Source organism: Euprymna scolopes, chromosome 36 (genome assembly GCF_053919585.1).
Source record: "Euprymna scolopes isolate OS-2025 chromosome 36, ASM5391958v1, whole genome shotgun sequence".
NCBI lineage: Eukaryota > Metazoa > Mollusca > Cephalopoda > Sepiida > Sepiolidae > Euprymna > Euprymna scolopes.
The window spans coordinates 87935850-87959944 of NC_136517.1; the positions used below are offsets into that span (position 1 = coordinate 87935850).

The 24095-nt window shown below is 37.4% G+C and overlaps 1 protein-coding gene across 1 annotated transcript in view; it reads left to right on the plus strand.

Annotated features, from left to right (window-relative positions):
- Positions 1–333: 333 nt before the first annotated feature.
- LOC145260264 (uncharacterized) overlaps positions 334–24095 on the plus strand; it is a 144822-nt gene continuing 121060 nt past the window's right edge. The window contains exon 1 of the mRNA XM_080118090.1: positions 334–434. Within this exon, the coding sequence (XP_079974216.1) occupies positions 334–434 (101 nt within the window). The remainder of the gene's footprint in view (positions 435–24095) is intronic.

The window sequence follows — 24095 nt, forward strand, 5'->3', positions numbered from 1 at the left end:
ACGCAAAGCCAAAGTGGTGCTATAAAACTGGACGAAAATCGAACACAATACGACCAGTACTCTGTCTGCACCAGGATTCATTTCACCAGCACCGACTCGTATATTAAAAGCTTTAGATTCCAGTAAACCACACACAACTTATTCAGGTAGGTAGAAGAGTAACTGATCTTGCTTTTAGCAACATTCATTTGTCATATATTTGAATTATTGACCTTTTTTTTTCGTTTGTTGCTTACCTGCTTAATCCTCGAAAATTGTTTTGTCATTAGGCATTATCTACTTCCGGTTGTTTCTTGGGACACGTGACCAGATTCTATATAACCAAATCCAATGATGTCACCAGATAACATGACTTTAGTTATTAGTCCTTCTTTATTACAGAAGGCCGTGAACGAGGTCAACCTAAGATTCAAAGATGGAGTAAAAGAATATCAGTAAGGTGACGCGAAAGACAGAAACAAGTGAGAAGGTATGACCATAGTCTGGTGGTGATCGATAACAATAATCGATATGAATCAATTTTTAATAAGGGAGTCAGCACTTATCAAGGCACGAACGCAATTCGAGAATAAGAGTTAATGAGTGTACGGCGTAGTGATTGTTGGTGCTTGATATTGGGAAGAATTTGATTATTCAAGGGGACAGCTTAATAAGAACTTGTTTACACTGGACTTGAAGACGACCATTTTGTAGTCAGTTGGAAAGCAGGCCAATTCCACAGGCGGGTAGTTTTTTTTTTTAAATTACATTTTCACCCCAAACAAGGTACAACGCTACTTTGATGTAGGAGGATACTATCGGGAGCATAAGTTGCAGGGATTCTATGTAGGGAGTTGAGCAGCAAGATGTCTGTTCACATTCGAAAGTCAGCACCAAAGTGTACCTGGATGTGAAGAGTGTGGTGATTCCCTGGTGCAATCAGGTGGCCGCTAGCGCAAACTCTGCGTGTGGCAGCAGGAATCGGCGTCGACCCACAAGTCCAGAGACACAGGCTTGGCTTCAGAAAGAGAGCTACGACTTTGTACCCTTTTCTTACTTGACCCCCTCCTCTCCAAACCTGAACTCGCTGGACTATTTCCTTCGGTTATACGTTGACACCATCACCAACATGACCATTCCACAAAATCAAAGCCAGCATGATCGTCGCCATCCACCGAGCTCTAGCCAGTGCTTGTGGAAAAGGCATGTTCCCAGTTCCGGACCCGTACTGAGGCGGTGATTGAGGTTGAAGGCGGCTGTATTGAACAGATGTCAACTCTACTACATAATCAAGTTACCTGAATTGATTTTTTCGATAAAAGTTTTAAAATAAAGATTTAGTGCTGTTTTCTTTGGGGCGATACTTTTATTGTTCCAACCTTTAGTTGGTTGGTTGGTTGGTTGGTTGGTTGGGTGGTTGTTTTTGTTTTACGGCATATCAACCTTTTTCATGTTATTTAATGTCGAATCTAGTTATTTTGAGGAACGATTTTTAATGGAGTATATTTGTTTTTCAAGTCGGATTCTATTTAACCCATAGGTGGGACTACCACTCTGGGTCAGAGTGGACCTGGGAGCAATGGCAATTAAAGGGTGGCTCCACACTCCCCAAGGCCCGCAAGGTTGGGCCTCACCATCGGATATAGTTTTAGGTCATATCCAGGACCGTTCCAACCTTTAAATACACATTGTCTTTGGTTATAAAGTGAAATTATTTATTTATTTATTTATCCGTATCTCGGCAGTCTCTCGGTTTGAACTGTGTATGTTCGTTTGTTCTGCTAGCTATGTTTTTCCATCGGGAGAAAGTAGACACATTGCCTTGGGGAAAATTCGTATTTCTTTCTCTTTTGTCTGAAAATGAAACGACCCCCACCCACCCCCTAAAATAAATCTAAATCTGTTCATAATTTTTTTTGTTAGTTTTTTTTTTTCTCTTTAAATGTAATAATTCCAGATTATATCTTTATTTTATGTAAAATCTATCACCCGACGTTTCCTGGGGTACTCTAAAAACAAAATGCGTTTTAAAACCCTATAACATCTTTATATAAACACGTCTATCTGTATAACTTTTCTTTTCCCCATTTTTCACACCACCTTCGTCCAGCCTATTCCTCTCTCTTGTTTGGATACATTGAATATAATAAGAATGTAAAATTAGCAGGGGAGGGAGAGTCTGACATTGCCCGGTCATAAAATACGCTTAAATATTAAAAAAAGTAAGCTTATAAAAGGCAGAACAATTCAAATTTGTGACGGATAGTTTTAAGTCGAAGTCACTTAAGCTAAATTGAAATACGTATGAAATTGAATATCCTAAGTGAACATGATTTTTGTGGAACCAACTGGATTCGAACTTAGGGCACCTAGGTCGTCAGTCTGTGTCGTTAACCACTAAACCATCGTCACCCCCCCTCTCGAATATAGAACTGCAACTGTAGTTAGATACTTTCTGGAGTAGTGGAATTATCCAAACATTTCCACAAGAGGCAGCCGTACTGAGAGTTTCTTATGCACTGTACTATTTATTTTTTTAACCTTTTTTTATCAGGTTTCTGTAAAAGTTTTTGCCAGTTTATAGAAGGTGTATTTTTAAACCCTTGATGAGACCACGTGAAGGTTGCCAACATACTAAGTTACCATAATTTTGCGGAACAAACTGAACCACCCTTACCTCCCACTGCTAGGGGTGACAGAGGTCAAGTAGTTAACAACGCAGGGTAACGACCTAGTGTTTCAAGTTCGAATTCAATTGGTTCCACAATGATCACTTAGGATCTTGGCAACCTTCCCGTAAGCACCCAATGTTTTTTCTAGAAAGAATTCTGATTAGTAAACATATCGGGGAAACCAATGCCAACAATAGAATCCTCGGATTCAAACCATATGATGATGATGATGAACATAAAAAGCCGCCAGAGCTAACATTTAGGTTGTTTACTGGCGCCAAAGTTTAGTTTGTTGGAAGTATTTATGCGATATACTAGGGGAATTCCAAAAGTAATGGCTCCTGTTTTTTATTCCGCCAGAATAGATCAGAGAGGAATGCAACTTGCATTGCTATGATGACTGAACTTATACTTTAATGTCCTGAAAGTTACATTTCTCTGTCGCAGATATTGACGATGTGAGACTCTAAGAAAGCAACCCCTGTCCTGGGCGTGCGTCAGAAGCTGAGATGCGACACTCCATGCAAAAAAAAAAAAAAAAAAATTCAACCAAGATTAACTGGCGCCTGTTGAACATTTACGAAGCCGACGCCAGTTGATGTCAGCGTAGTTAGGGAATGGGTTCGTCGATTTCAGAGTGGCTATATACGAGGTGTCTTCAATAAGTTATAAGACTTTTTTTGTACAGGCACTTAAAATTATCCTGTTTGTTATAGCTATACATCTTATGAGAGGACTGCCCGATTTTTATGATTTCAGGTTCAAACAAACAGCTATAGCACGAAGTGGAATACACCCTACTAAAGCCTTATTGTCACAGCTGGTGAATTTCAAAAATGTAATCTCGACGTGAGAATATTTTAAAAGAACGAGACGAAATACAATAAAATTGCCACAGAAACGTATGGAATGCTTCAGACTGCTTTTGGGCCATTTTGCATGAATCAAGCACCAGGTTTTGAGTGGCATAAGAGACTCAATGACAGCGGGGAGTCTGTGAGGACTGTGAAAGGTGTGGAGGAGTAAGGAAGTCAGAACATTGGAGTTTATTGGCCTAATAAAGAATTTCATGGATAAGAACCGTCCTTTTTCTATAAAGACAATAAGTGCATAGTTTGGTGTCAGTGTGGGAACTGTACACACAATTAGTCGTAGTGAAATTTACAAAGCCACCATTCGTCCATGGATGGAGTATTGTTGCCACATCTGGGCTGATGCATCTACCACTAGTCTCTCTCCCCCTTAGATAAATTCCAAAAAAGAGTTGTCAATCTAATCGGTCCCACTTTATCAACTAAGCTCCAGCCCCTGTCTCATCGCCGCAATGTTGCATCACTGTGCTTGTTTTACAAAAATTTTAATGGAATGTGTTCTGATGAACTTGTTTCACTTGTGCCCCCCTCGACGTACATATCCCCGACAAACCGGCTTAGCAATAAAATCTCACCCCTTCACTGTTGTTGTCCTTAAATGCAGGAAAGTTTTCTATTCTAATAGTTTCTTCCCTCGAACAGCTAGACTTTGGAATTCCCTTCTTGCTGCCTGCTTCCCTGGTTGTACTGATATGCAAAAGTTTAAATGTAACGTAAACAAATATCTTGGTGGCGATATGCTGCTGTATATATAAGTTGTAAGAGATGAACATAAGTAAGAAAAAAAAAAAAGATGCGGAAGATTTACGCGAATGCCCCAATCCACAACTCCATCCTTGTCACGGATTATTTGACCAAGATGGGTATCAAGACAGTTCCTCACCCTCCCTATAAGTCCAGCCCTGGCTTCCTGTGACTTTTGATTATTCTCTAAGCTTAAGGGAAACCTTAGAAGCTGTCGTTATAAGACAATTGAAAAGATGAGAGAGGATGTGATGAGGGTCACTGACACGCTCACACAAGAGGACTTCCCTGGCGCCTTCTAGAAGTTGTTGGAATCGCACAGCAAGTGCATTGCGGCCGGAGGAGATTACTTCGAAGGGAACTAGGGTTTTATGTGTGTACTATCAATAAAAACCTCTTTTCCAAAGAAGAGACGTTACGAGCCTGTCTCTGCTTTATCGTTATTTTCATGACAAGTGCTCATCTGAGCTTCAATCTATGGTCTCCCCCACTCACCAAACTTTCATGAAAAACACTCGTCTAACCAAAACCACTATCAATAGTTTCCCACACTCTTTATCTGTACCTAAACCTTAACGTAGATTCCGCGAACAAAGCTTCTTTCTTCGAACTGCATGCGTGAGTAACTCGCTTCTGATTGCCTGCTTTCCAGCTGACTATAATCAGATTGTCTTCAAGTCCAAAGTAAACAAGTTCTTGATGAACCGCCCCCCAAATAATCCAATTTACAAAATTCTCACTACTTATGTTTACTATGCTATAATCACATTGTCTAATGTATAAACATTAACCTTTATCCTCGAGTGGCCTTTGAGCCAGGATCAGTGGTGATATCTATGTAAAAAAAAAAATTTTCCTTGCTCTTTCTATTTTTATCTCTAACAATCGCTTTTCACGTGTGCGTTCAGGTGAAGGAAGCAGGATCAATCGAGTCATTCATGGTGGAAAAGATTAAATATAGAAGCTGAAGAGCTTATGCCGTGGGGGTCGCGGGCCAACAACGGCATCGGCAAACCTCAGTAAGGAGTGAACTGCGAGGTTCGATAGAGACTGAACTGCAACCTGCAAAAAAAAAAAAAAAAAAGCAGAAACAGCATCCAATATTCGGATCGATAACAGATCGATACAAGACATTCTAAATTTAGCAAGAAAAAAAGTTAGAACTGAAGAAGAAAATAAGTATTTTGAAGTTACGCCCACCCAGTTTATGCTTTTAGCGATAAAGGGGCTCTTACAAAATAAGCGTGACAGACCAATTAATATGCTATTTCAAACTTAGACATGACAGGCGGACCGACGGACAGTGATCCGTACTGATGAAAGTGCTCTTACAAAATGGGCGTGACAGACCAATTAATATGCTATTTCAAACTTAGCATGATAGGCATACTGACTGACAGATACCCGTACTGATGAAGGTGTTCTTACAAGATATACGTGACAGACCAATTAATATGCTATTTCAAACTTAGACATGACAGGCGTACTGACGGACAGATATCTGTACTGATTTTTTTTTTAATGAAAATCGCTCCAGACAAGACGTGTAAATACTTAATATCAGAAATCGCTCGATGCGAGGCATGAAGCCACTTAATTAAAAGATCTAACAAAAACGAAAAACGATCATGGAAAATACAGAAGATGCTTATTGATCATAGTTTTGAAAAAAAAAAGTAAAACAAAGTTGTAAGTAGAAGGAAAACAGTCAGCAGGATGAGAGTTCCACACATATCGGATTCTTAGCAAGAACCTATTGGAAGAGGAAGCTGTATTACAAAGAAAATATTAAAACGATAAATTGATGGAGACCGCTAAATCAACGAGTTAAACGAGCTGAAACAAAGGAAGCAGGGAACAAGTCAGACAATTGTAAGTAAGCCATGCAGTAATTGTATTTGAAGAAAAGACTGAGACTAGCAAATACACGTCTGTTACAGGGATGTTGCAATGAGGAAGAAAGTGAGCGGCCAACTAGATACGTTTCTGTAATTTATCAAATGGGGCACATATTCACCAGCCGAAATATTGTTATTGAGTCAATTGCATGTGGACGCATTGGCTTGTAGATGCGTCTAATCGGAGATTACACACACACACACACACGCACGCACACACACACACACACACACACACACACACACACACACACACACACACACACACACACGCACCAACCCCAATATAAAAAGGAGGGGCGCACATCGGCTAAGGAGAGTTCGGTTGAGAGTTTTAGAGTCTACAATTCAAGTTCGACACTCCGCAGTCGTCAGTTATTCTGAGAAAATGAAAGACTTCTCATGGAAGCGGTGAGAGATTAGGATGTATGGCAGATGTGTCGATAAAAAAATTCCCACCTTACTTCTAAGGATGAGCAAAGAAGAGGGACGTGACATTCGACCGTGAAACTGAATAAAGTTCCAATTGTCCAGAGAAATGAGACTTGCGTCTGTTGTTATGATGAGAGGGCATGTGTTCCAGGTGGGCTGACGTCTGGACACAAGTTACTTGAGAACAGGTCAAGAGATGCGAAGACGATATAAAAGATGCGTTTTGCTTCGTTTTTCTATACCTCTCAAAATAACTGATTACAATAAATGACTCAATATGGACCAGCACCCCTCCCCCTCCCCACGCAACAATATGGCGACAATATCCATATATGGTCTGAGAGTAGATTTGTAGAGATAGAGGATAGCTGCAGGTGTGAGAAAAAGTTTAAGGGCGATAGAGAGAACCGATTATTACGTGAAGCAACTGGAAAACATCTAAGAATAAAAAATAAGTGTCGATTCAATTTGCACGTTTAGCCAAAAAAAAAAAAAGAAGACTATTTCAAACATTATCTTAATAGACCAAGGAACGTGCAATTTCAAAATAAAAGAAGAAAAACAGACCGACACTAAGCATTGCAGAGAACTACTAGGATTAATATGAAAGAGGCTGCGACGAGGGTCCTTGATACGCTTACGCAAGAGGTCTTCCATGAGGTATTCTAGGGCATTCTAGAAGTTGTTGGAACGGTAAAAGAAGTGCATTGCGGCCGGATGAGATTACATCGAACAGGACTAGAGTTTAGCTCTGAGATCGACCGTTTAATTGCTGTTACGATGTGCCTTCTATAAGTTCCCAGCCTTTTTTGTAGGACCACTTTTATTGATAGTACTACAAAAAAAAAAAAAGGCTGGAAATCATTGAAGTAATATCGTAACAGCAATTAAACGGTCGATCTCAGAGCTAAACTCACACCAGATTTCGAATTAGCAATTTCAAATCGATGTCCTTATTAAGATTTTTAAAACACGCTTAAATATAATATTTTAGTTCAAGCAGATTTCGTATTTATTATTTTAGCGCGAATACTCTATTGATTATTATATTGTACCCAATATATAGTTGTCTTGGGACGATTAATCGGAATCGGGATCAGAAACTGGAAAATCGGAACTTTCGGTGGTATTGGAATCGTTATAGGAATCAGAAAAATGTGTGCTTATTTTCCGATGCCACAAACGATTCCTATATTTATCTTTTTTTTTTTTTTTTAATTTAATGTTGTTTAAATCAAAATCTTCCACTACTGGTGGGACTAATGTTGCATGAAAAAGGACTGTCCCCTTTTCCTGTAAATAAGAAAACCATTAGATAAGTGAAAATGAGATTAGGATAAGCCGAGACTCGAACCTTGTAAGCAAGGTTCAAAATAGATTCAGAAATGGGAATGTTAGAATTTAGCTATTGTTTTGGAAATAGTTAGATATTGTTTGTATTGTAAAAAGAATTTAATTGTTTGTTCTTTTATGAAAACTAAATTTAAAAAATAGGTTAGTTGAGCATTCTTTTTGTCGAAAGTGTGTTTGGAGAACGTGTGCTGAGCCACGTGAGTTGGTCACGTTTTGGAACCACATATCTGACGTCATAGCAAAAAGGGAATTCTCAATAATAGGAGCTAGGATTAACAGATTAGAAGCATCGGCAGTCGGCAGTCGAACAGAGGAGGCAGAACAGTTGAGTCTGCTAGTCAGAGAGAGAGAGTTGGAATCAGGGTTCTTTGGAAGCGAAGGAAAGAACATTAAACTATGTAGATCCCGAATTTGAATTTCTGACGTCATCATCATTTCGACCGGTCAAATGAAATAAAGAACATCATCGATTTTTGTAACTGTTTGTCTTCGTGTCGTCATTCAACAATTGAAGGTAATGTGTTAATCATCTTAATATGAACTTTGTATAACCCCCTTTCAAGTAATGTGTCCCTCTCCGCCATCATAAGTAATGACCCCCCCTCTGATGTAAAAGAACAGTAGTACACATTCATTCAATAATGAATTCCCATCTCTCGTCGTCTTTCTCATCATCTCTCTCCTCTCACTCTGTTATAAATGTCTCTCATCATCGTCAATCCTGTATTACATGTACCCGTTATATGTACCCGTCATCTTGATATATGATCACCAATATAAAACCACCTGCTATACAACACTAATAATAGATATTTATTAATTTTAAATTAGCAGTAAAAATAAAGTCAACAGTTAACCCTAGCCCTAACCCTAACCCTAACCCCCAGATGTGTGTGTTTTACGTTTGAGAAAATATATGTAGATGTAAAACGTGTTTTTACTGCAATCCTGACAAACTATCAACTTTACAGTTAAATATTTGGAGATTTATAAAGAATCGGAATCGGTAATTGTATCGGAATCGGAAAAATAGTGGAATCGCCCCATCACTATTATATAGTAATTATTTCAAAAATTAAATAAAAAAAAACATGATCTCAAATCATGAAACCAAAACATGCAAAGTTCCAGTCTAAATTGTTACCATCTGAGCTAACATTTTAAATGTACATTTACGCATGCATAAAAGGTACACATTTAGTGGATTTACTTCTGCCAAGTACCTTTTTTTTTCAATTTTGATCTGTTGGCAGTTATTCTTAACGGCTAAAAAACAAAGAAATGTATTGTAAAGTGTCAAGTCCGTCGAGCAACAATTGACAGAGTAGTTTGGTAGAGACCGTTCCCGCTCAGATAAACACACAGTTACTTATATAGAGAAAGATTATTCAAAATAATATTAAAAATAATATGGCCCTTTTAGCGTGTTTAATGTATTGTTTATTCTGGCCAAAGTTCTCCTTATTTAGGGGCGGCACTGACTTGAATCTTCCCACCTTTCGACCTTGTGTCACATTCTCCTACGGTGGAAAGGAAATAAATATCTATTCACTTGGTACAGTTTAAGTAGATACTGTTCGTACCAGTCGAGAATACGTCCTCGACACTCAGTGTAACAGCGTGAATGCACATGTACAAATGCACACGAAATTACATTACCAGTAGGGAAAAATAAAGACTTTAAAAAAGGAGATCACGTTAGAGACGAAAAGGACGTTCGAGATCATGTTGGAGGCGTGAATGACGCTCGAGAAGACAATCACATATGTGGCATTACGACTGTTACAATGGAGAAATAAATGTAGTTTTTACAAAAGAAGGTTAGTTGAAGTTCTTTTCTATTCGTTGTCTACTTTGCGACTGAGGCCACAACCTGTTGGTTCCCGGAAAACGTTACATCAGTTCAACAATGATTTTGTTGCTATTGAACTAAGGTATAGTTCAGTCGTAGGAGTGTAATATTGTCAGGGGGTATATGGTATATATACGTGTGTCTGCTAGTTGTTAGATTGTATGAGAGTGTATATACGTTGTAGATACGTGTCACATTCGTATATTTGACATGTGTATATACGTGTATTCCTCTGTGACAGTCTAGCATTGACGTCGTCTAATCTAGAATTCGTTGTGTGTGTATGTACATTTAAATATAGTTTATGATAGAACAACAATATTATACATATATTACCTTTACAACAAAAATGACGAATAACACTTTCTTGAGGTTTCAACATCTGACCAATCGGGAACACATCTGATCTATCTTTGATTTTGTTTGACGGAAAGCTGCAATATAAATTTTCCACAAGAAATGAAAGACCCTCGGGTTTTATTTTTGGCATTTATTTTTATTTATTTATTTATTTTTTTTCTTTCAGTGTTCCTCCTCTTTTGGAAAGTTGCAACGCTGATTCTGACTACCACTATTTCTGACCAAATCTACTTGGAGCCATCACTACCTAAAGACCGTTTCTGTCCCTTTCTCAACTCCGACTCGGTCTGCTCTTTCTGACTCCCAACTCTTGACTAATTTCCACATATCTCCAAAGGACCATCTCCCCTTCTAAATGAAGTCATCAGTATTCGTCACTAAGATAATCACCTGATATTTTTACATGCCATTATTTCTAAGTTGTCAACTAAAATTTTTATGATAACATTTTTAAGTTACATTCCTAAACTAATGTAAATAAATATTTATTCTAAATATGTTGATTATTCTTAAATATATTTTAGCTGACAAAACTCTTTGACTTCAATAATTATAATAATCGTCGACTAGCGCACCTTTCGATATTGCCCGGCTAATATCGAAGAGGAGGTCTATCTTCTCGGGTTTTATTTTCACTTGATTGCTGCTAATTGCCTGAGGCGCTCCTACTGCAGAATACCGACGAGGCTTTTCAAAATCATTTATGACCTTGTGTCTTATCTTTCGAATATGATATTGAAACCGATTTAAGTTCTCCAAAGCGTAACCGGCCGATTACGTTGGCGTGTATTTTGATGGAGAATGTCAAGCGTTTGACCTTCTTTCGTTTCTTCAGGTAGCAAACGGATGAAAGGCGGATCGATAAATATGGCAAACATCCTTGTAGAATCTAATTTGCAAGTTAAAAAAAATCGATACACGTGCTGGTAGATGGGAGCAATGAACAGTTAGATTGTTCGATTTCAAAAGTCGTTAAACAAGAATGAAAGACGAAAAGAAATTCGAAACGGGTGCTCTAGTAATTATTGGCACGACGGATGAGATATACCAACAAGGCTGCTGCGAAGAAGGTAGGCTCCCTCTACCGTGCTAGAAAGTTACTTACGACTGAAATTATCCTGCATCTCTACAACGCCACTATTCGCCTAGGGGCATTTATTTCTCCCCCACCTGCAAGAACTGTGTCACCAGGTTAAAAAAAAAGTGAGATTCAGAAGTAAACTAAAGGGCCTGAGCAGCTCCGTCGGCATTCCCCGATAAGGTCGCCTCGTTCTCTGCAAAAGTAAGATTGAAGCAAGGCTTGCGTAAAAATAAGAAAACAAGAACAAGTATCCTCTCTCTCTCTCACTCTCTCTCTCTTTCTCTTTATCTCTTTCTCTATATATATATATCCCTCTTTCCCTCTCTTTCTTTCTCTCTCTCTCTCTCTCTCTCTCTCTATATATATATATATATATATATATATATATACTGGCTTAAGGTAGTTGCTTATTTAGCCGCACTGATGAGCTGTGAAACAACGAAACAGTACTGTATGTAGATGACTATAATCCTCCCTATCTTAGGTTGAACATTTGAGAACAACTTATCATTATCATAAAGTGATGCTCTTTGTGTTTTTGTTCTTTTTACACAGCAATCACCACTCATCATGTTTACTTAAGGGGGCGGTTCATTAGGAATTTGGTTACGTTGGACTTGAAAACATCCAAGTTGTAGTCCGGTGGGAAGCAGGCAGACGGAACAGAGGCGTGCAGTTCTAAGAAAGAAGCTTTGTTCATGGAATCCGCGTTTTGATTTAGGCACAGATATAGAGTGGGGGAAATTTTTCACAGTGGCTTCAGCTAGACGGGTGTCTTTCGTGAAAGATTGGCGAGGGGGGACCAGAGATTGGAGCTCAGACGAGCACCTGCCATGGAAATAAAGATAAAACAAGGATAGGCTCGCAACGTCTCTTCTGTGGGAGAGAGGTTGCAGGGTAGAGAAAAGGGCATCCCCCACTAAGCCACGAAGTCTATTTTGTACTCTGTCAAGGCAGGATAGGCTGTTTTTAGCAGCTCCTGCTCAGATATGGCTGCAGTATTCCATCCTTGGACGTACTTGGCTTTTATATAGATAGAGAATTGCATCAGCAGTGAGATATCTTCTGGAGCGGTAGAAAGATCCCATCATCTTTCCAGCGACCTTAGCAACAGACTTGATGTACGTGTTCCATTTCAGATCAGGAGTAAAGGTCAAACCCAGAAGCTTGTCAAAACACGGGGCCTCACCCAGACGAAAGCCATCCATCACAATTGATGCCAGATGGGGATCAGAGCGTTGATGATGTAAGGATACGAGTTTGGTTTTGGATGCATTAAAGGTAACCAGCCACATCTTCCCCCACTGAACCACGCGCTCGAGATCAGAGGAGAGAGAATCAGAGAGAACTTTGTCATTTACAGCCTTTGGTGTATTGCCGTAGATGGTCGTGTCATCAGCATAGATGTCAACGAATGATTTAAGTATGTGTTTAGGGAGGTCATTGATGTAGATCAGGAAGAGAGTTGGGCCCAGAATTGACCCCTGAGGGACTCCAGCATTTATATTGCAAGCCTCCGATTTTTGTCCATCTACCACTAATTTTATGAGCCTATCGGAGAGAAATGATTTAATGATTGAGAAACATTTCCGGTTATACCGTAGCTGGAAATCTTGTGAAGTAGACCCTTATGCCATACCTTGTCGAAGGCCTTTGATATGTCAAGAGCAATTGCCCTAGAAAGGAAGCCTTTGTCAAGAGATTCACTAATCCTGTGGGATATAACCGTCAGCACATCTGTGGTAGATCTTGCAGAGCGGAAACCATATTGTGTCACTAAGAAGATTGTTCCTGCTGAGGTGGTTGACTAATTCTCTATTTAATATGGATTCCAGCAACTTACTCATAACACACAGGAGACGTATTGGTCTGTACTGAGAGGGAGATGACTTATCACCTGAATTCTTAAATACAGGGCAAACTGATGAGGTCTTCCAGGGAGTCGGAAAGCACTTCTCCTTAAGGCAGCGCTTAAATAGTTTCGTAATAATATTCAATACAAACTAATATAAAACATATATATATTCAACATGTGACCACATGTGCTTTTACTTTGCCCTCATCAGCCGCTAACCAGAGGTGATGACACAGTTTCGGTGGCTAAAGCGGGACTGCCACCCCTGGCGCCACCAGCAGCTATTTGCTGCTGGGCAAAGCAATAAATAGGATTAAAAAAAAAAAAAAAAAAAAAAAAAATTACCTGGCATATTCAAGCAGAGGAAAAACGCTGTTTTTAACTTTTTCATTTTTATTTTTAACTTTTTAATTTTAATTTAAATTTTATTTATTTATTTTTCTCTTTAATTTCCCTTTTTTCCTTCCTTTCCCCCCTTCCTTCTTTTTCTTTCCTCCCTCTCTTTTTTTTTTTTCCCAGAGCAGCCCGAGAACGGAAGAAGTGGACAATATTATGCTCTCTTTGCAAATGTCTTCGAATTGCGCCAGATCCAGCATGACGCCTGTCTAACAATTGTTTGCAGGCGACATTTTTGTTTTTTAAAATCCCTTCCAGTGACGCCTATTTTCGAAAGAAGCGAAATGGTGGAGTGTCCTAAAAATCCTCGACATCCAACCTCGATAGGCATCACATTGCACATCCATCCCTTTTCTATACACTCGGCACGCACGCATTCGTACCGATCTTTCTTTCGTTCATGAGCCTCTGAGAAATTTTCTTCCCAAGGGACAGTTAGTTCGATTAAAAATATACTCTTTTTAGAGTCAGACCAGAGCAAAATATCAGGCCGCTTTTCTGTTTGGAGGATGTGCACTGGAAATTTCAAAGATGTCTTCAGATCTGCTGAAACTTTCCAATCCTTTGCCCCATTCAATAACTTCATATTGGGATTCAATTTATTTTTCCTCTTTGATGGACATTTGCCTTCTTGGCAAAATTGAACCCTGGGTTCACTAGTTGTTACAGGCTGTTTGTTAGCTAATATACACTGGGATGATATTATCTCAACCAGCACTTCTAGAACCTGGTTGTGTCGCCATGTAAACATTGGGAGGGATTTTGAGCATGCAGACAAGACGTGACGCAAGGTACCGCGCTCTTTTTGACATATAGTGCATAGATCTGAATCTATATATCCCCATTGTTTGAGATTCGATGCGCATGGCAGTAGGTCATATGTAGACCTCAAAAGGTATGATATCGCCAGTGGTTCCATTTCGATTAAGGTGTCCCATGATAATTTAACTGGCTCAATATCACTCCATGTTGTCCACGCACATTGCTTGGCTTGAGTAACAGCAGTAGCTTTTCTTTTTTCCTCCTCAAACATTTTTATTTCCTCGGTCACCATTTTTCTCTTATCTTTAATGCCCATTTTGGAAAATGGCTCATACTTTGTGGATCCTAAACCAGCCCTGTCAACCTGAACAAGACCCATTATTTCCTTAGTTCGAAGACTGGATTCTGCTTCTTCAATTGTTTTCGTAACTGACCACTTGGTGCCAGCTTTTACAGTTGGATGTGCTTCCCGGACAAATTCATCATTTGAGTCATTCATCATCATTTGAAGACGCACCTTTCCAACTTTGAATTCTTCTACTAATGAGGACAAAGGAAGTTGCAGGCTGCCAGAATTCGTGTATAACCCTATTTTAGAAAAACAGGGGGGGACTCCAAGCCATTTACGTAGATATTTATTTGCGTGTTGTTCTATCCGTTCAATACGAGATAGTGCTATTTCATAAATTTGCATGGGCCACGAAAGACGGGGTACTAATCCATATTGATAGCACCAAGCTTTCATCTTTCCCGGCAAAAAAGTTTTATTTATTGCCTCAAGTCCCTTCAGGGCCATGTTTTGCAATTCCATACCCCGATGTCTGTCTGTTAGTGGAATTTTGTAAAGGCGTCCTAGACTCTTCACAGGAATTTCTTTTACTGTCGGCACAATATCCTCCCCGACATTAAAGTGAATTTGCCTTACAGAACCTTTAATGATTGACAAACTTCGACTTTTCTTTGGTTTAATCCTCATTTTCACCGTTGTAAGAAGATCAAAATACCGGTCAAGCAAACACTTAGCAGCTGTTTTGGAAGGGACAATGATGGTAATATCGTCCATGAATGCTCTTGACGGAGGAAGAATTATTTGTTTATTAGTCGTAACCCCCATTGTAGTGTTAGCGGCACTTCTTAATATAAGTTCCATTGCTAACACAAACAATAGTGGGAAGATGACGCACCCCATCATAATGCCGATTTCAAGTGACTGCCATCTTGTAGTGTATTTTTTCATTGTAAACCTCATGAAAGCCAAACGAAAATATTTCATTATAATGTCCCTAATCTTTTCCGGAAAGTGGAAATAGTTTAATGCCATATCAATTAATTCGTGGGGAACCGACCCATATGCGTTGGCTAGATCAAGCCAAATTACATGAAGGTCTGACTGTGTCTTTTTGGCCGACATAATTGATCCCCAAATCATTTCCGCATGCTCCAGACAACCGGGAAACCCGGGCATCCCAGCCTTTTGTACTGATGTATTTATATATTTATTACTCATTATAAAGGATGTCATTCGTTGAGCAATAACACCGAAAAATATTTTTCCTTCAATATTTAAAAGTGATATAGGACGGAAATTCGGAATACCTTTTGAATTCATCTCTTTTGGTATCCAAATACCATTAGCAAGGCACCAGTCTTGTGGCACAGTACCCTGCTTCCAAGTCCTCTGAAGGAGGCCAGTCAACTTTCTGAGGACACGAGGACAATTTTTATATAATTTATACGAAATTCCATTAACTCCTGGGGCACTACCAGCCCGAGCCTTACGTACGAAATCAAGGACTTCCCCAAATTTAATATGCTGGATGTCAAAGCTAAATATTGGGTCCTTTAGTATTGGTAGGTTTTCCATGAAAGAAATTGGAATATTACTCGACTTATCTGTATATGTTTTATATAAATGGTCCTCGATTTCCTTCTGTGATACATCGAGTTGGCCACTTTTTGATTCAACGAAAAGTTTCTTAGCGAATCCATATGGATTCGTATAAAATGATTTCCGGGCCTGGCGTCTTTTCTTTCGTTTCTTCCGTTGGTTTTCTGCTCTTGATATTTTAAGAATTTCTTGTTTAATTTCATTTAAGAGAATTAATATTCCCTCTTTTTCTTGCAAATGAGATTCTTTAAGACGGCGTTTTAATAACCGTTGTTCAGATCTTAATTTTCCTTTTTTCATTTGTCGTCTGTTTGGTTTTTTTTCCACGTTTTTTCCTCCGCCGGATACTATGCCAAATCTATCATAACAAACGTCATATGTGATCTTGCAAAATATGCCCATTTGCTTTTCAATGGGACCTTTAAGGTGAACCGATAGTAAAAATGAGAGCTCTTCATCAAGATTTGACCAAACAGTTACCTTTAGGCCATTGAATTTTTGGTTTGCTGGGAATGTCTCCTGGGGGCTCTCGAAATTAATCAAAGTTCCATACCACCCACGGACTTTACATACACCGGACATACCAGCAACTTGGTTATAAATAATTATACATTGAGGTGAGGAAAGATAGACGAATAAAGGCTAGACACTCATCAACTCAGGCATACCCGTCTACATTTGTATATATATATAATACATCTAAAAGAGAGAAAATAAGGTCTTCTCCGCATAATAATAACAATAACAACAGCAATAACAGTAATAATAATAATAATAATAATAATAATAATAATAATAATAATAATAATAATAATAATAATAATAAATTATACAATATTGTATAAAATAAAGGAAAAAAAAATATATATGTATATATATATGTATATATATTATAATATATATATATATATATATATATATATATATATATATATATATATATATATATAACCAAAGCTTACAACAGAAATAATAAAAAAAATAAATAAGTAAAATAAAATTACCCCCAACTGACCCTGCCCTGTTTCTGCAGTCCGGTCGCGTTCTTTTCCGCCATCTTGAATCCACTTTGTTGTTTTGAAAATGAGAGGTCCCTTTCTCTCGAAATTAATCAAAGTTCCATACCACCCACGGACTTTACATACACCGGACATACCAGCAACTTGGTTATAAATAATTATACATTGAGGTGAGGAAAGATAGACGAATAAAGGCTAGACACTCATCAACTCAGGCATACCCGTCTACATTTGTTTGTTTTTCTTTCTTTACTTTCATAATCCCGGTCTTTCCCCGCATTGTCTTTGGCGTAAAAAAAAAAAATTCTATATATTTCTTTACCAACAATGCTTCAAGCAAACTACTACCTACTCTTATATATATATATATATATATATATATATATATATATATATATATATATATATATATATATATATATATATAAGCATTTTAATCAATTTTCACATTGCACAAATACCTAAGCTCAATTTGTTTACACAAAGAGCATCGCTTGCCGCATGCCTGAATACCCGTTATGTGATCCCCTCATGTAGGATATTATTTCTCGTTCTCACGTAACACTCGATGCTATTTTTTTTTTTATTTTTACTGAATAAACGCTTCAAAATACATTAAATCAATTAGCCAGCTAGGTAGAAAAATTGATTTTCTCCTTATATATATATATATATATATATATATATATATATATATATATATATATATATATATATAATTCATTTAATCACATAAATTAGGTGCCCGGAAAACTCGTTCCGGGAAAACTCGTCTCCAGAAAACCCGTACCCAGAAAACTCGTACCCGGAAAACTCGTACCAAAAAAAACTCCCCCCTTTTTACTAGGTAGGAAAACTGGTCCCTTATTGAATAAATATCGATTGAAAACACATTTTATTACCGTTCTTGAAGGAGCTATTGCTTTTAAAAGAGACTATTCCCCCCCATAACATTTAAAAAAAAGTATTTCTAACTCTTGCTTAAAAAAAATAAACTTGATCACGGAGTCAAGATACGAAAAACGAAACCAAATATTTATTTAAAAAAATACTCTAGTTTTAACACTTTTTGTGTCATTACGAAACAAAAATAAAGAAAGAAAACACGTATTATCAGAGAAAGCAATTATTTTATTTAGAAAAATTAATTCAGTTTAAATAATTCTTGTGCTATGACAAAACAACAAAAAAGAAAACACGATCTTATGCAATTTTGGTACCGCGCTGAAATAATAACGTTATTATTTCGAAAGCCATTCTTAACATCGGGAGGGGAGGGTATCGTTTAAAAGTCATTTCGGGGGCACTTGTGCAGTACTTAAAAATATACAAATTTATTTTCTTTTGGAGGTGAGTGAGGCTCGTTTTAAAACTATATCTACCTCTTTAATTTTCGGACATTTTTTTGTTAAAACTTATTTACTAAGTAATGTTGAGTCTGACATTACTTGTTATTTCTTTTTAATTAAATAAACTCTTTAAAATAAGTTTAAACACCAAAACTTACAAAGCTAGGTAGAAAACGAAAACTTAGAAAAATCAATTTAATTTTTTTAAAACAATAAACATGTAAAAATATTTTAAAAAATATTATGGTATGTGCATTATTACCTAAAAATATACAAATTTATTTTCTTTTGGAGGGGGGGGCTCGTTTTAAAACGATATCTACCTTAATACTTTCTTTAATTTTCTATTTTTGAGTAATTATCCTCCTAAGATGTGATCCTCTTATATCGGACATTTTTTGTTCATAAGTAACACTCGACATTACTTTTTTTTTTTTTTTTTAACTAAATAAACTCTTTAAAATAAGTTGAAAGACCAAAAACTTTCAAAGCTAGGTAGAAAACGAAAACTTAGAAAAATTAATTTAATTTTTTTTAAAACAACAGTAAACAAGTAAAAATATTTTAAAAAATATTATGGGATGTGTATTCTCTTTTAAAGACAATATCTTTTTCAAGAACGGTCATAAAATGTCTTTTCAATCGATATTTATTCAATAAGGGACCAGTTTTTCTACCTAGCAAAAGGGGATAAGTTTTCCGGGGTCGAGTTTTCCGGAGACGAGTTTTCCGGGGACGAGTTTTCCTAAATTCCATAAATTAATATACGAAAGCATAATTTTATGCGTAAACTTTAAGTATTTACTATAATATATATATATATATATATATATATATATATATATATATATATATATATATATATATATATATATGTATATATATATATATATGTATATATATATATATGTATATATATATGTATATATGTATATATGTATATATATATGTATATATATATATATATATATATATATATATATATATATATATAGAGAGAGAGAGAGAGAGAGAGAGAGAGAGAGAGAGAGAGAGAGAGAGAGAGAGAGAAGGTGGAATGCGAATCGTGCTGATTTTCGAAATATTTCAAACATTTTTAACAAGCAACACTTATCGTCGCTGGAGTATTTCTTTTCGTTTCGTCCGTAAGATACGTCGTTTCATGTTTTGTAAAAAGAGCTCCTGTCCGAGAAAAATACGTGATAATTTATTTTTATTATTGTCTTTTGTTTTTATTTTATTTTTATTTTCCTTTAACACCAGATCAAATGGCGATCACACCGGCCGTTATATTAGCGGGTTAGATTCTCCGGTTTAAAATTACAAGCAAGATTATAGAAATTTTCAGTTAACGACGACAACGTCGACGAACCGACACTCGAGTCAAACAAAACACCGTTACACGGGTGGGCTCAACGCACCTCAATGCAGACGCTGGAATTCTGTTTTAATTCGGCTACTTAAAGAAACTCGTCCAAAAGGCGCCTTTGGGTCTGCAGGGGAAAGGGTTGGTGTTAGGCCTGTAGTTTGGAAGTACTGGATTTATGTTTATCCGTGCGGAAAAAGAATTAAAAAAAAAGCAAAGAATTTGGTTTCGGTCCGAATTATAAAAGATTGGAGGAGTGGCTTTGCCAGGTCGTAAAATACGCTTAAATATGATATTTTAATTTGTCCAGATTTCGTTTGTATTATTATATAGTTGTTATTTCAAAAGTTAAAAAAAAAGAAGGTATTTGGGTGCCATCAGTTGGAATCGAAACCGAAAGCAAACTGCAGTATTCAAATCTGGTGACGTTACCTCTGTACTAACGTGACACTCATGTGAACGGATTTAAAATAAAATAAATATACAAAATATATAACGAATTTTAAAAAAATTTGGAACCTTTTTGTCTCTGTAAAAATATTTTAACTGGCTAAAGACCTATAAATTTTGGAACCTTTTTGTCTCTGTAAAAATATTTTAACTGGCTAAAGACCTATAAATTTTGGAACCTTTTTGTCTCTTTAAAAATATTTTAACTGGCTAAAGACCTATAAAAGAACGGTCCATAAAAAATCCAATCTATTAGAGGCCTCTAACGACGCTCTGCGACTTTTAGTTTCGGAGGAGATAGAGTTTGAAAATGTGAAGACAGACAGACAGACATAGTGAGTTTATAAATTAGATAACTTTTACGGCAATGTCACTAATTATGTTTTGTTGATGGCATAAGAAAAATAAGGCTGCGTGGGCATAAAAATGTTTCTTATATTAAACATTCTTACACGGGGAGTTACTTTGAGTAAAAATTTAATTTATTTTAGCCATCGAAACTCGAGAAATGCACGATTAAAATGTGTAAGCATTTGTTACATTTGACATGTTTGATATAATTTGGCGGTCGGGAAAAATAACGAAGGTCGACACAACAGGAGAAAAGTTCACCACGTGTTTATTCACTGAAAGAGAAAAGGAAAAGAGAAAGAAAAGGACTCCTTACAAGAGAGAGTTAGAAATCAAAGGGACATAACTGAGGATGTTAATGGTTTATCCCTTAACAGCATTAAATAAGTAAAAAATCAGAACTGCTCAACTTTGGAATTCCCTTCCATGCCCCTGCTTCCCTGACTGTACTGACATGCAGAAGTTCAAGTGTCATGTTAACAGACATCTCGCTGCCCAACTCCCGGCAAGTCTGGTCGCAAAAAAAAAAGTACCTATTTACAAATCCTCCCCACGGGACAGAGTTAGACATCAGGGTCGTTTTTAAACGTGGAGAAAAGGTACAAAAATAAAAAAATTGTCTCAGTCGTGAAGGATTTCTCCTCCACTGAAAGAGAACGAGAAATGGAAGTGCCGCATCTGAAGGACAGATACTACTCTTTGATCTTGGGCTTACGACTTAATGGCACTGTGCCTTGTTTGTTTGAACAAACAGCAAAAAAAAAAAAAAATACTAAACAGTATTTCTGCAAATTGTGTCCCAAATAGTAACCCTTCCATCCAGTGGCGATGTGCTTTGTTTAGGGGTGAAAACGCAGTTTAAAAAAATAAAATAAAATAAAAATAAAAATAAAAATAAACAATACAGTTGTCTTTGTATCTGTATGTTTGTATGTCCTGCTAAACATCTGAAATTAATAAATAAAGATAAACAATGTTTATATTTTTTGGATCAGCGTTGCCCAGGATGTATAATTTCTATAATTAAAATAAATATTTATTTATTGAGGTTTCCGATTTTTTTTCTGATGGGCTAGTGTTTTTGCTGCAGTTTCAGTGTAATTATGGTCTCGAACAACGCCGGGTAACCCTGCGAGTCTAACACAAAAGGATTTTACTCCAGGACAACGCGGCGTAATTTTGCTGGCAGTCATTGCTGCTGGCATTTAAAAGTGGGCTACGTCTACTGTGCTAGGAAATTACTCAGATGAGAGTATCCTATATTTCTACAAAGACGCCATTGACTTATGATGGAGTATTGTTGCCACTATCACTACTCACTGCCCTCCTCTCTCTCTCTCTCTCTCTCTCTCTCTCTCTCTCTCTCTCTTAGATAGGATGCAAAAATGTATCAAATCTAATACTTCCCGCACTATCACCCAAGATACAACCTCTGCCACATCGCCACAATGTTGCATCACTGTGTCTGTTTTACAAGTACTTTAATTCAATATGCTCTGATGAGCTCATAACAAATATAACCCTTTGAGTTTTTTTTTATAAGGTGGTCACCACTTATCAAGGCCCGGAAGCCACTCATGGATAAGGGTTATTGCATGTACAGTACGTTGTACGTTAGTGTTGAGATTTCATAAAGTGTCTACTTAAGGGGGCAGTTCATCAGGAATTTGTTTACGTTGGATTTGAAGGCATCCAAGTTGTAGTCAGGTGGGAAACAGGCAGACGGAGCAGAGTTCCACTGGCGTGCTGTTCTAAGAAAGAAGCTGTGTTCATGGAATCTACGTTTTGATTTAGGCACAGATAGAGAGTGGGGAAAATTATTGACAGTGGCTTCAGCTAGACGGGTGTTTTTCGTAAAAGATTGGCGAGGGGGGGACCAGAGATTGGAGCTCAGACGAGCACTTGCCATGGAAATAACGGTAAAACAAAGACAAGCTCGCAACGTCTCTTCTGTGGGAAAGAGGTTGCAGGGAAGAGAAAAGGGCACCCCCTTCTAAGCCACGAAGTCTACTTTGTACTGTGTCAAGGCAGGATAGGCTATTTTTAGCAGCTCCTGCCCAGATATGGCAGCAGTATTCCATCCTTGGACGTACTTGGCTTTTATATAGATAGATGTAACCCTTTGATGTACATATTATCGACTAATCCGACAAGCAGCAAAATCCCCACCCTTCACTTGAGGTCACTCGATGCCGGGAATCCTTCTACTCTTCTTGATTTAAAATCATAGACTTTGGAATTCGTTCCCTATTCCCTGCTTTTCTGATTGTACTGAAATTAAGAAGTTTAAATGCAATGTGAGCAAACATCTCGTTGCTAAACCCTCTTGCACAGCCCCTCGTTATATATGACACCAAGTGAAGCATGCATAGTCCTACGTGAGTGCACAGTGAATGAGGCATAAAAAAATGACGCATTGCCCCCACCCCACCCCCATTTAGCCCCAAAAGTCGAATCCTGGCGAAAATTAACAAACGGTGCAGTTTTAGGTCTTAACATATGTAAAGTTGAGTTCTGCATTATGCAAAAAAAACAAAAAAAAATGACTTAGCCCATCATTTGCCCCCTCCCCCCCATTTAGTCCCAAAAGTTCCCAAGGTCTTAAAATATTAAAATTGGAGTTTAGCACCATGCAAAACTGCTAAATAGACATACACAGAAAATTTTGGATAACTATGGTAAAATCGTCCCAAAAATTAAATGTTTTTATTAGTCCTAAAAGAGCCCCTGGGACACATCCAAAAGTTATCGTGAAGTATAAACAAACAAAATTATGCAGAAATCAGTTAGTTACAACTTTTCATAAAGTTTTATAAAAGTTCAAGGGATCAATTTTTTTTAATAAGCACAAAAGTGTCATTTTTAGCCATTTTAACCCGAAAGGTACCCCTAGGGGTGGGCGCAACCGGATTTTTCCTTTTTTTTTACTCATATTATGTTTAATGTTTGTGCCAATTTAAAAAAAAATTCAAAAGCGAAGTTATTGAGAAAAGTGTAGACAGACGAACGGACGAACGGACGAGGGTGAATTTACAGGTCTACCCTTCTTTTATCGGGGGACCAAAAATATATTATTTAAAATTTAGAAGAAATAAACTTATATTTTATAATTTTTTTTTTAAATACTTTGGGATGAGGCTTCATGCTTTGTGGATTGAATCTTTTGCGGACAATAATCAGTGGATTGGGGTGTTGAGTCTCTACAGTTTCAGGTGAACATTGTCTTAAAATAGCGGTTTCAATCCCACCCAAAGCTGGCCAGAGGATTGGTTGGCCAAAACGTTGTCGGGCAACAACAACTATGGAAGGCAGTAATTACTGAGGAGACAGTTAAGAGACCCAGCATTCCTATCCCGTCGCAGTTAACCACCTGGAGAAGACCAAAGGATGAGTTGGCCGAAACAAACAAAAAAGAC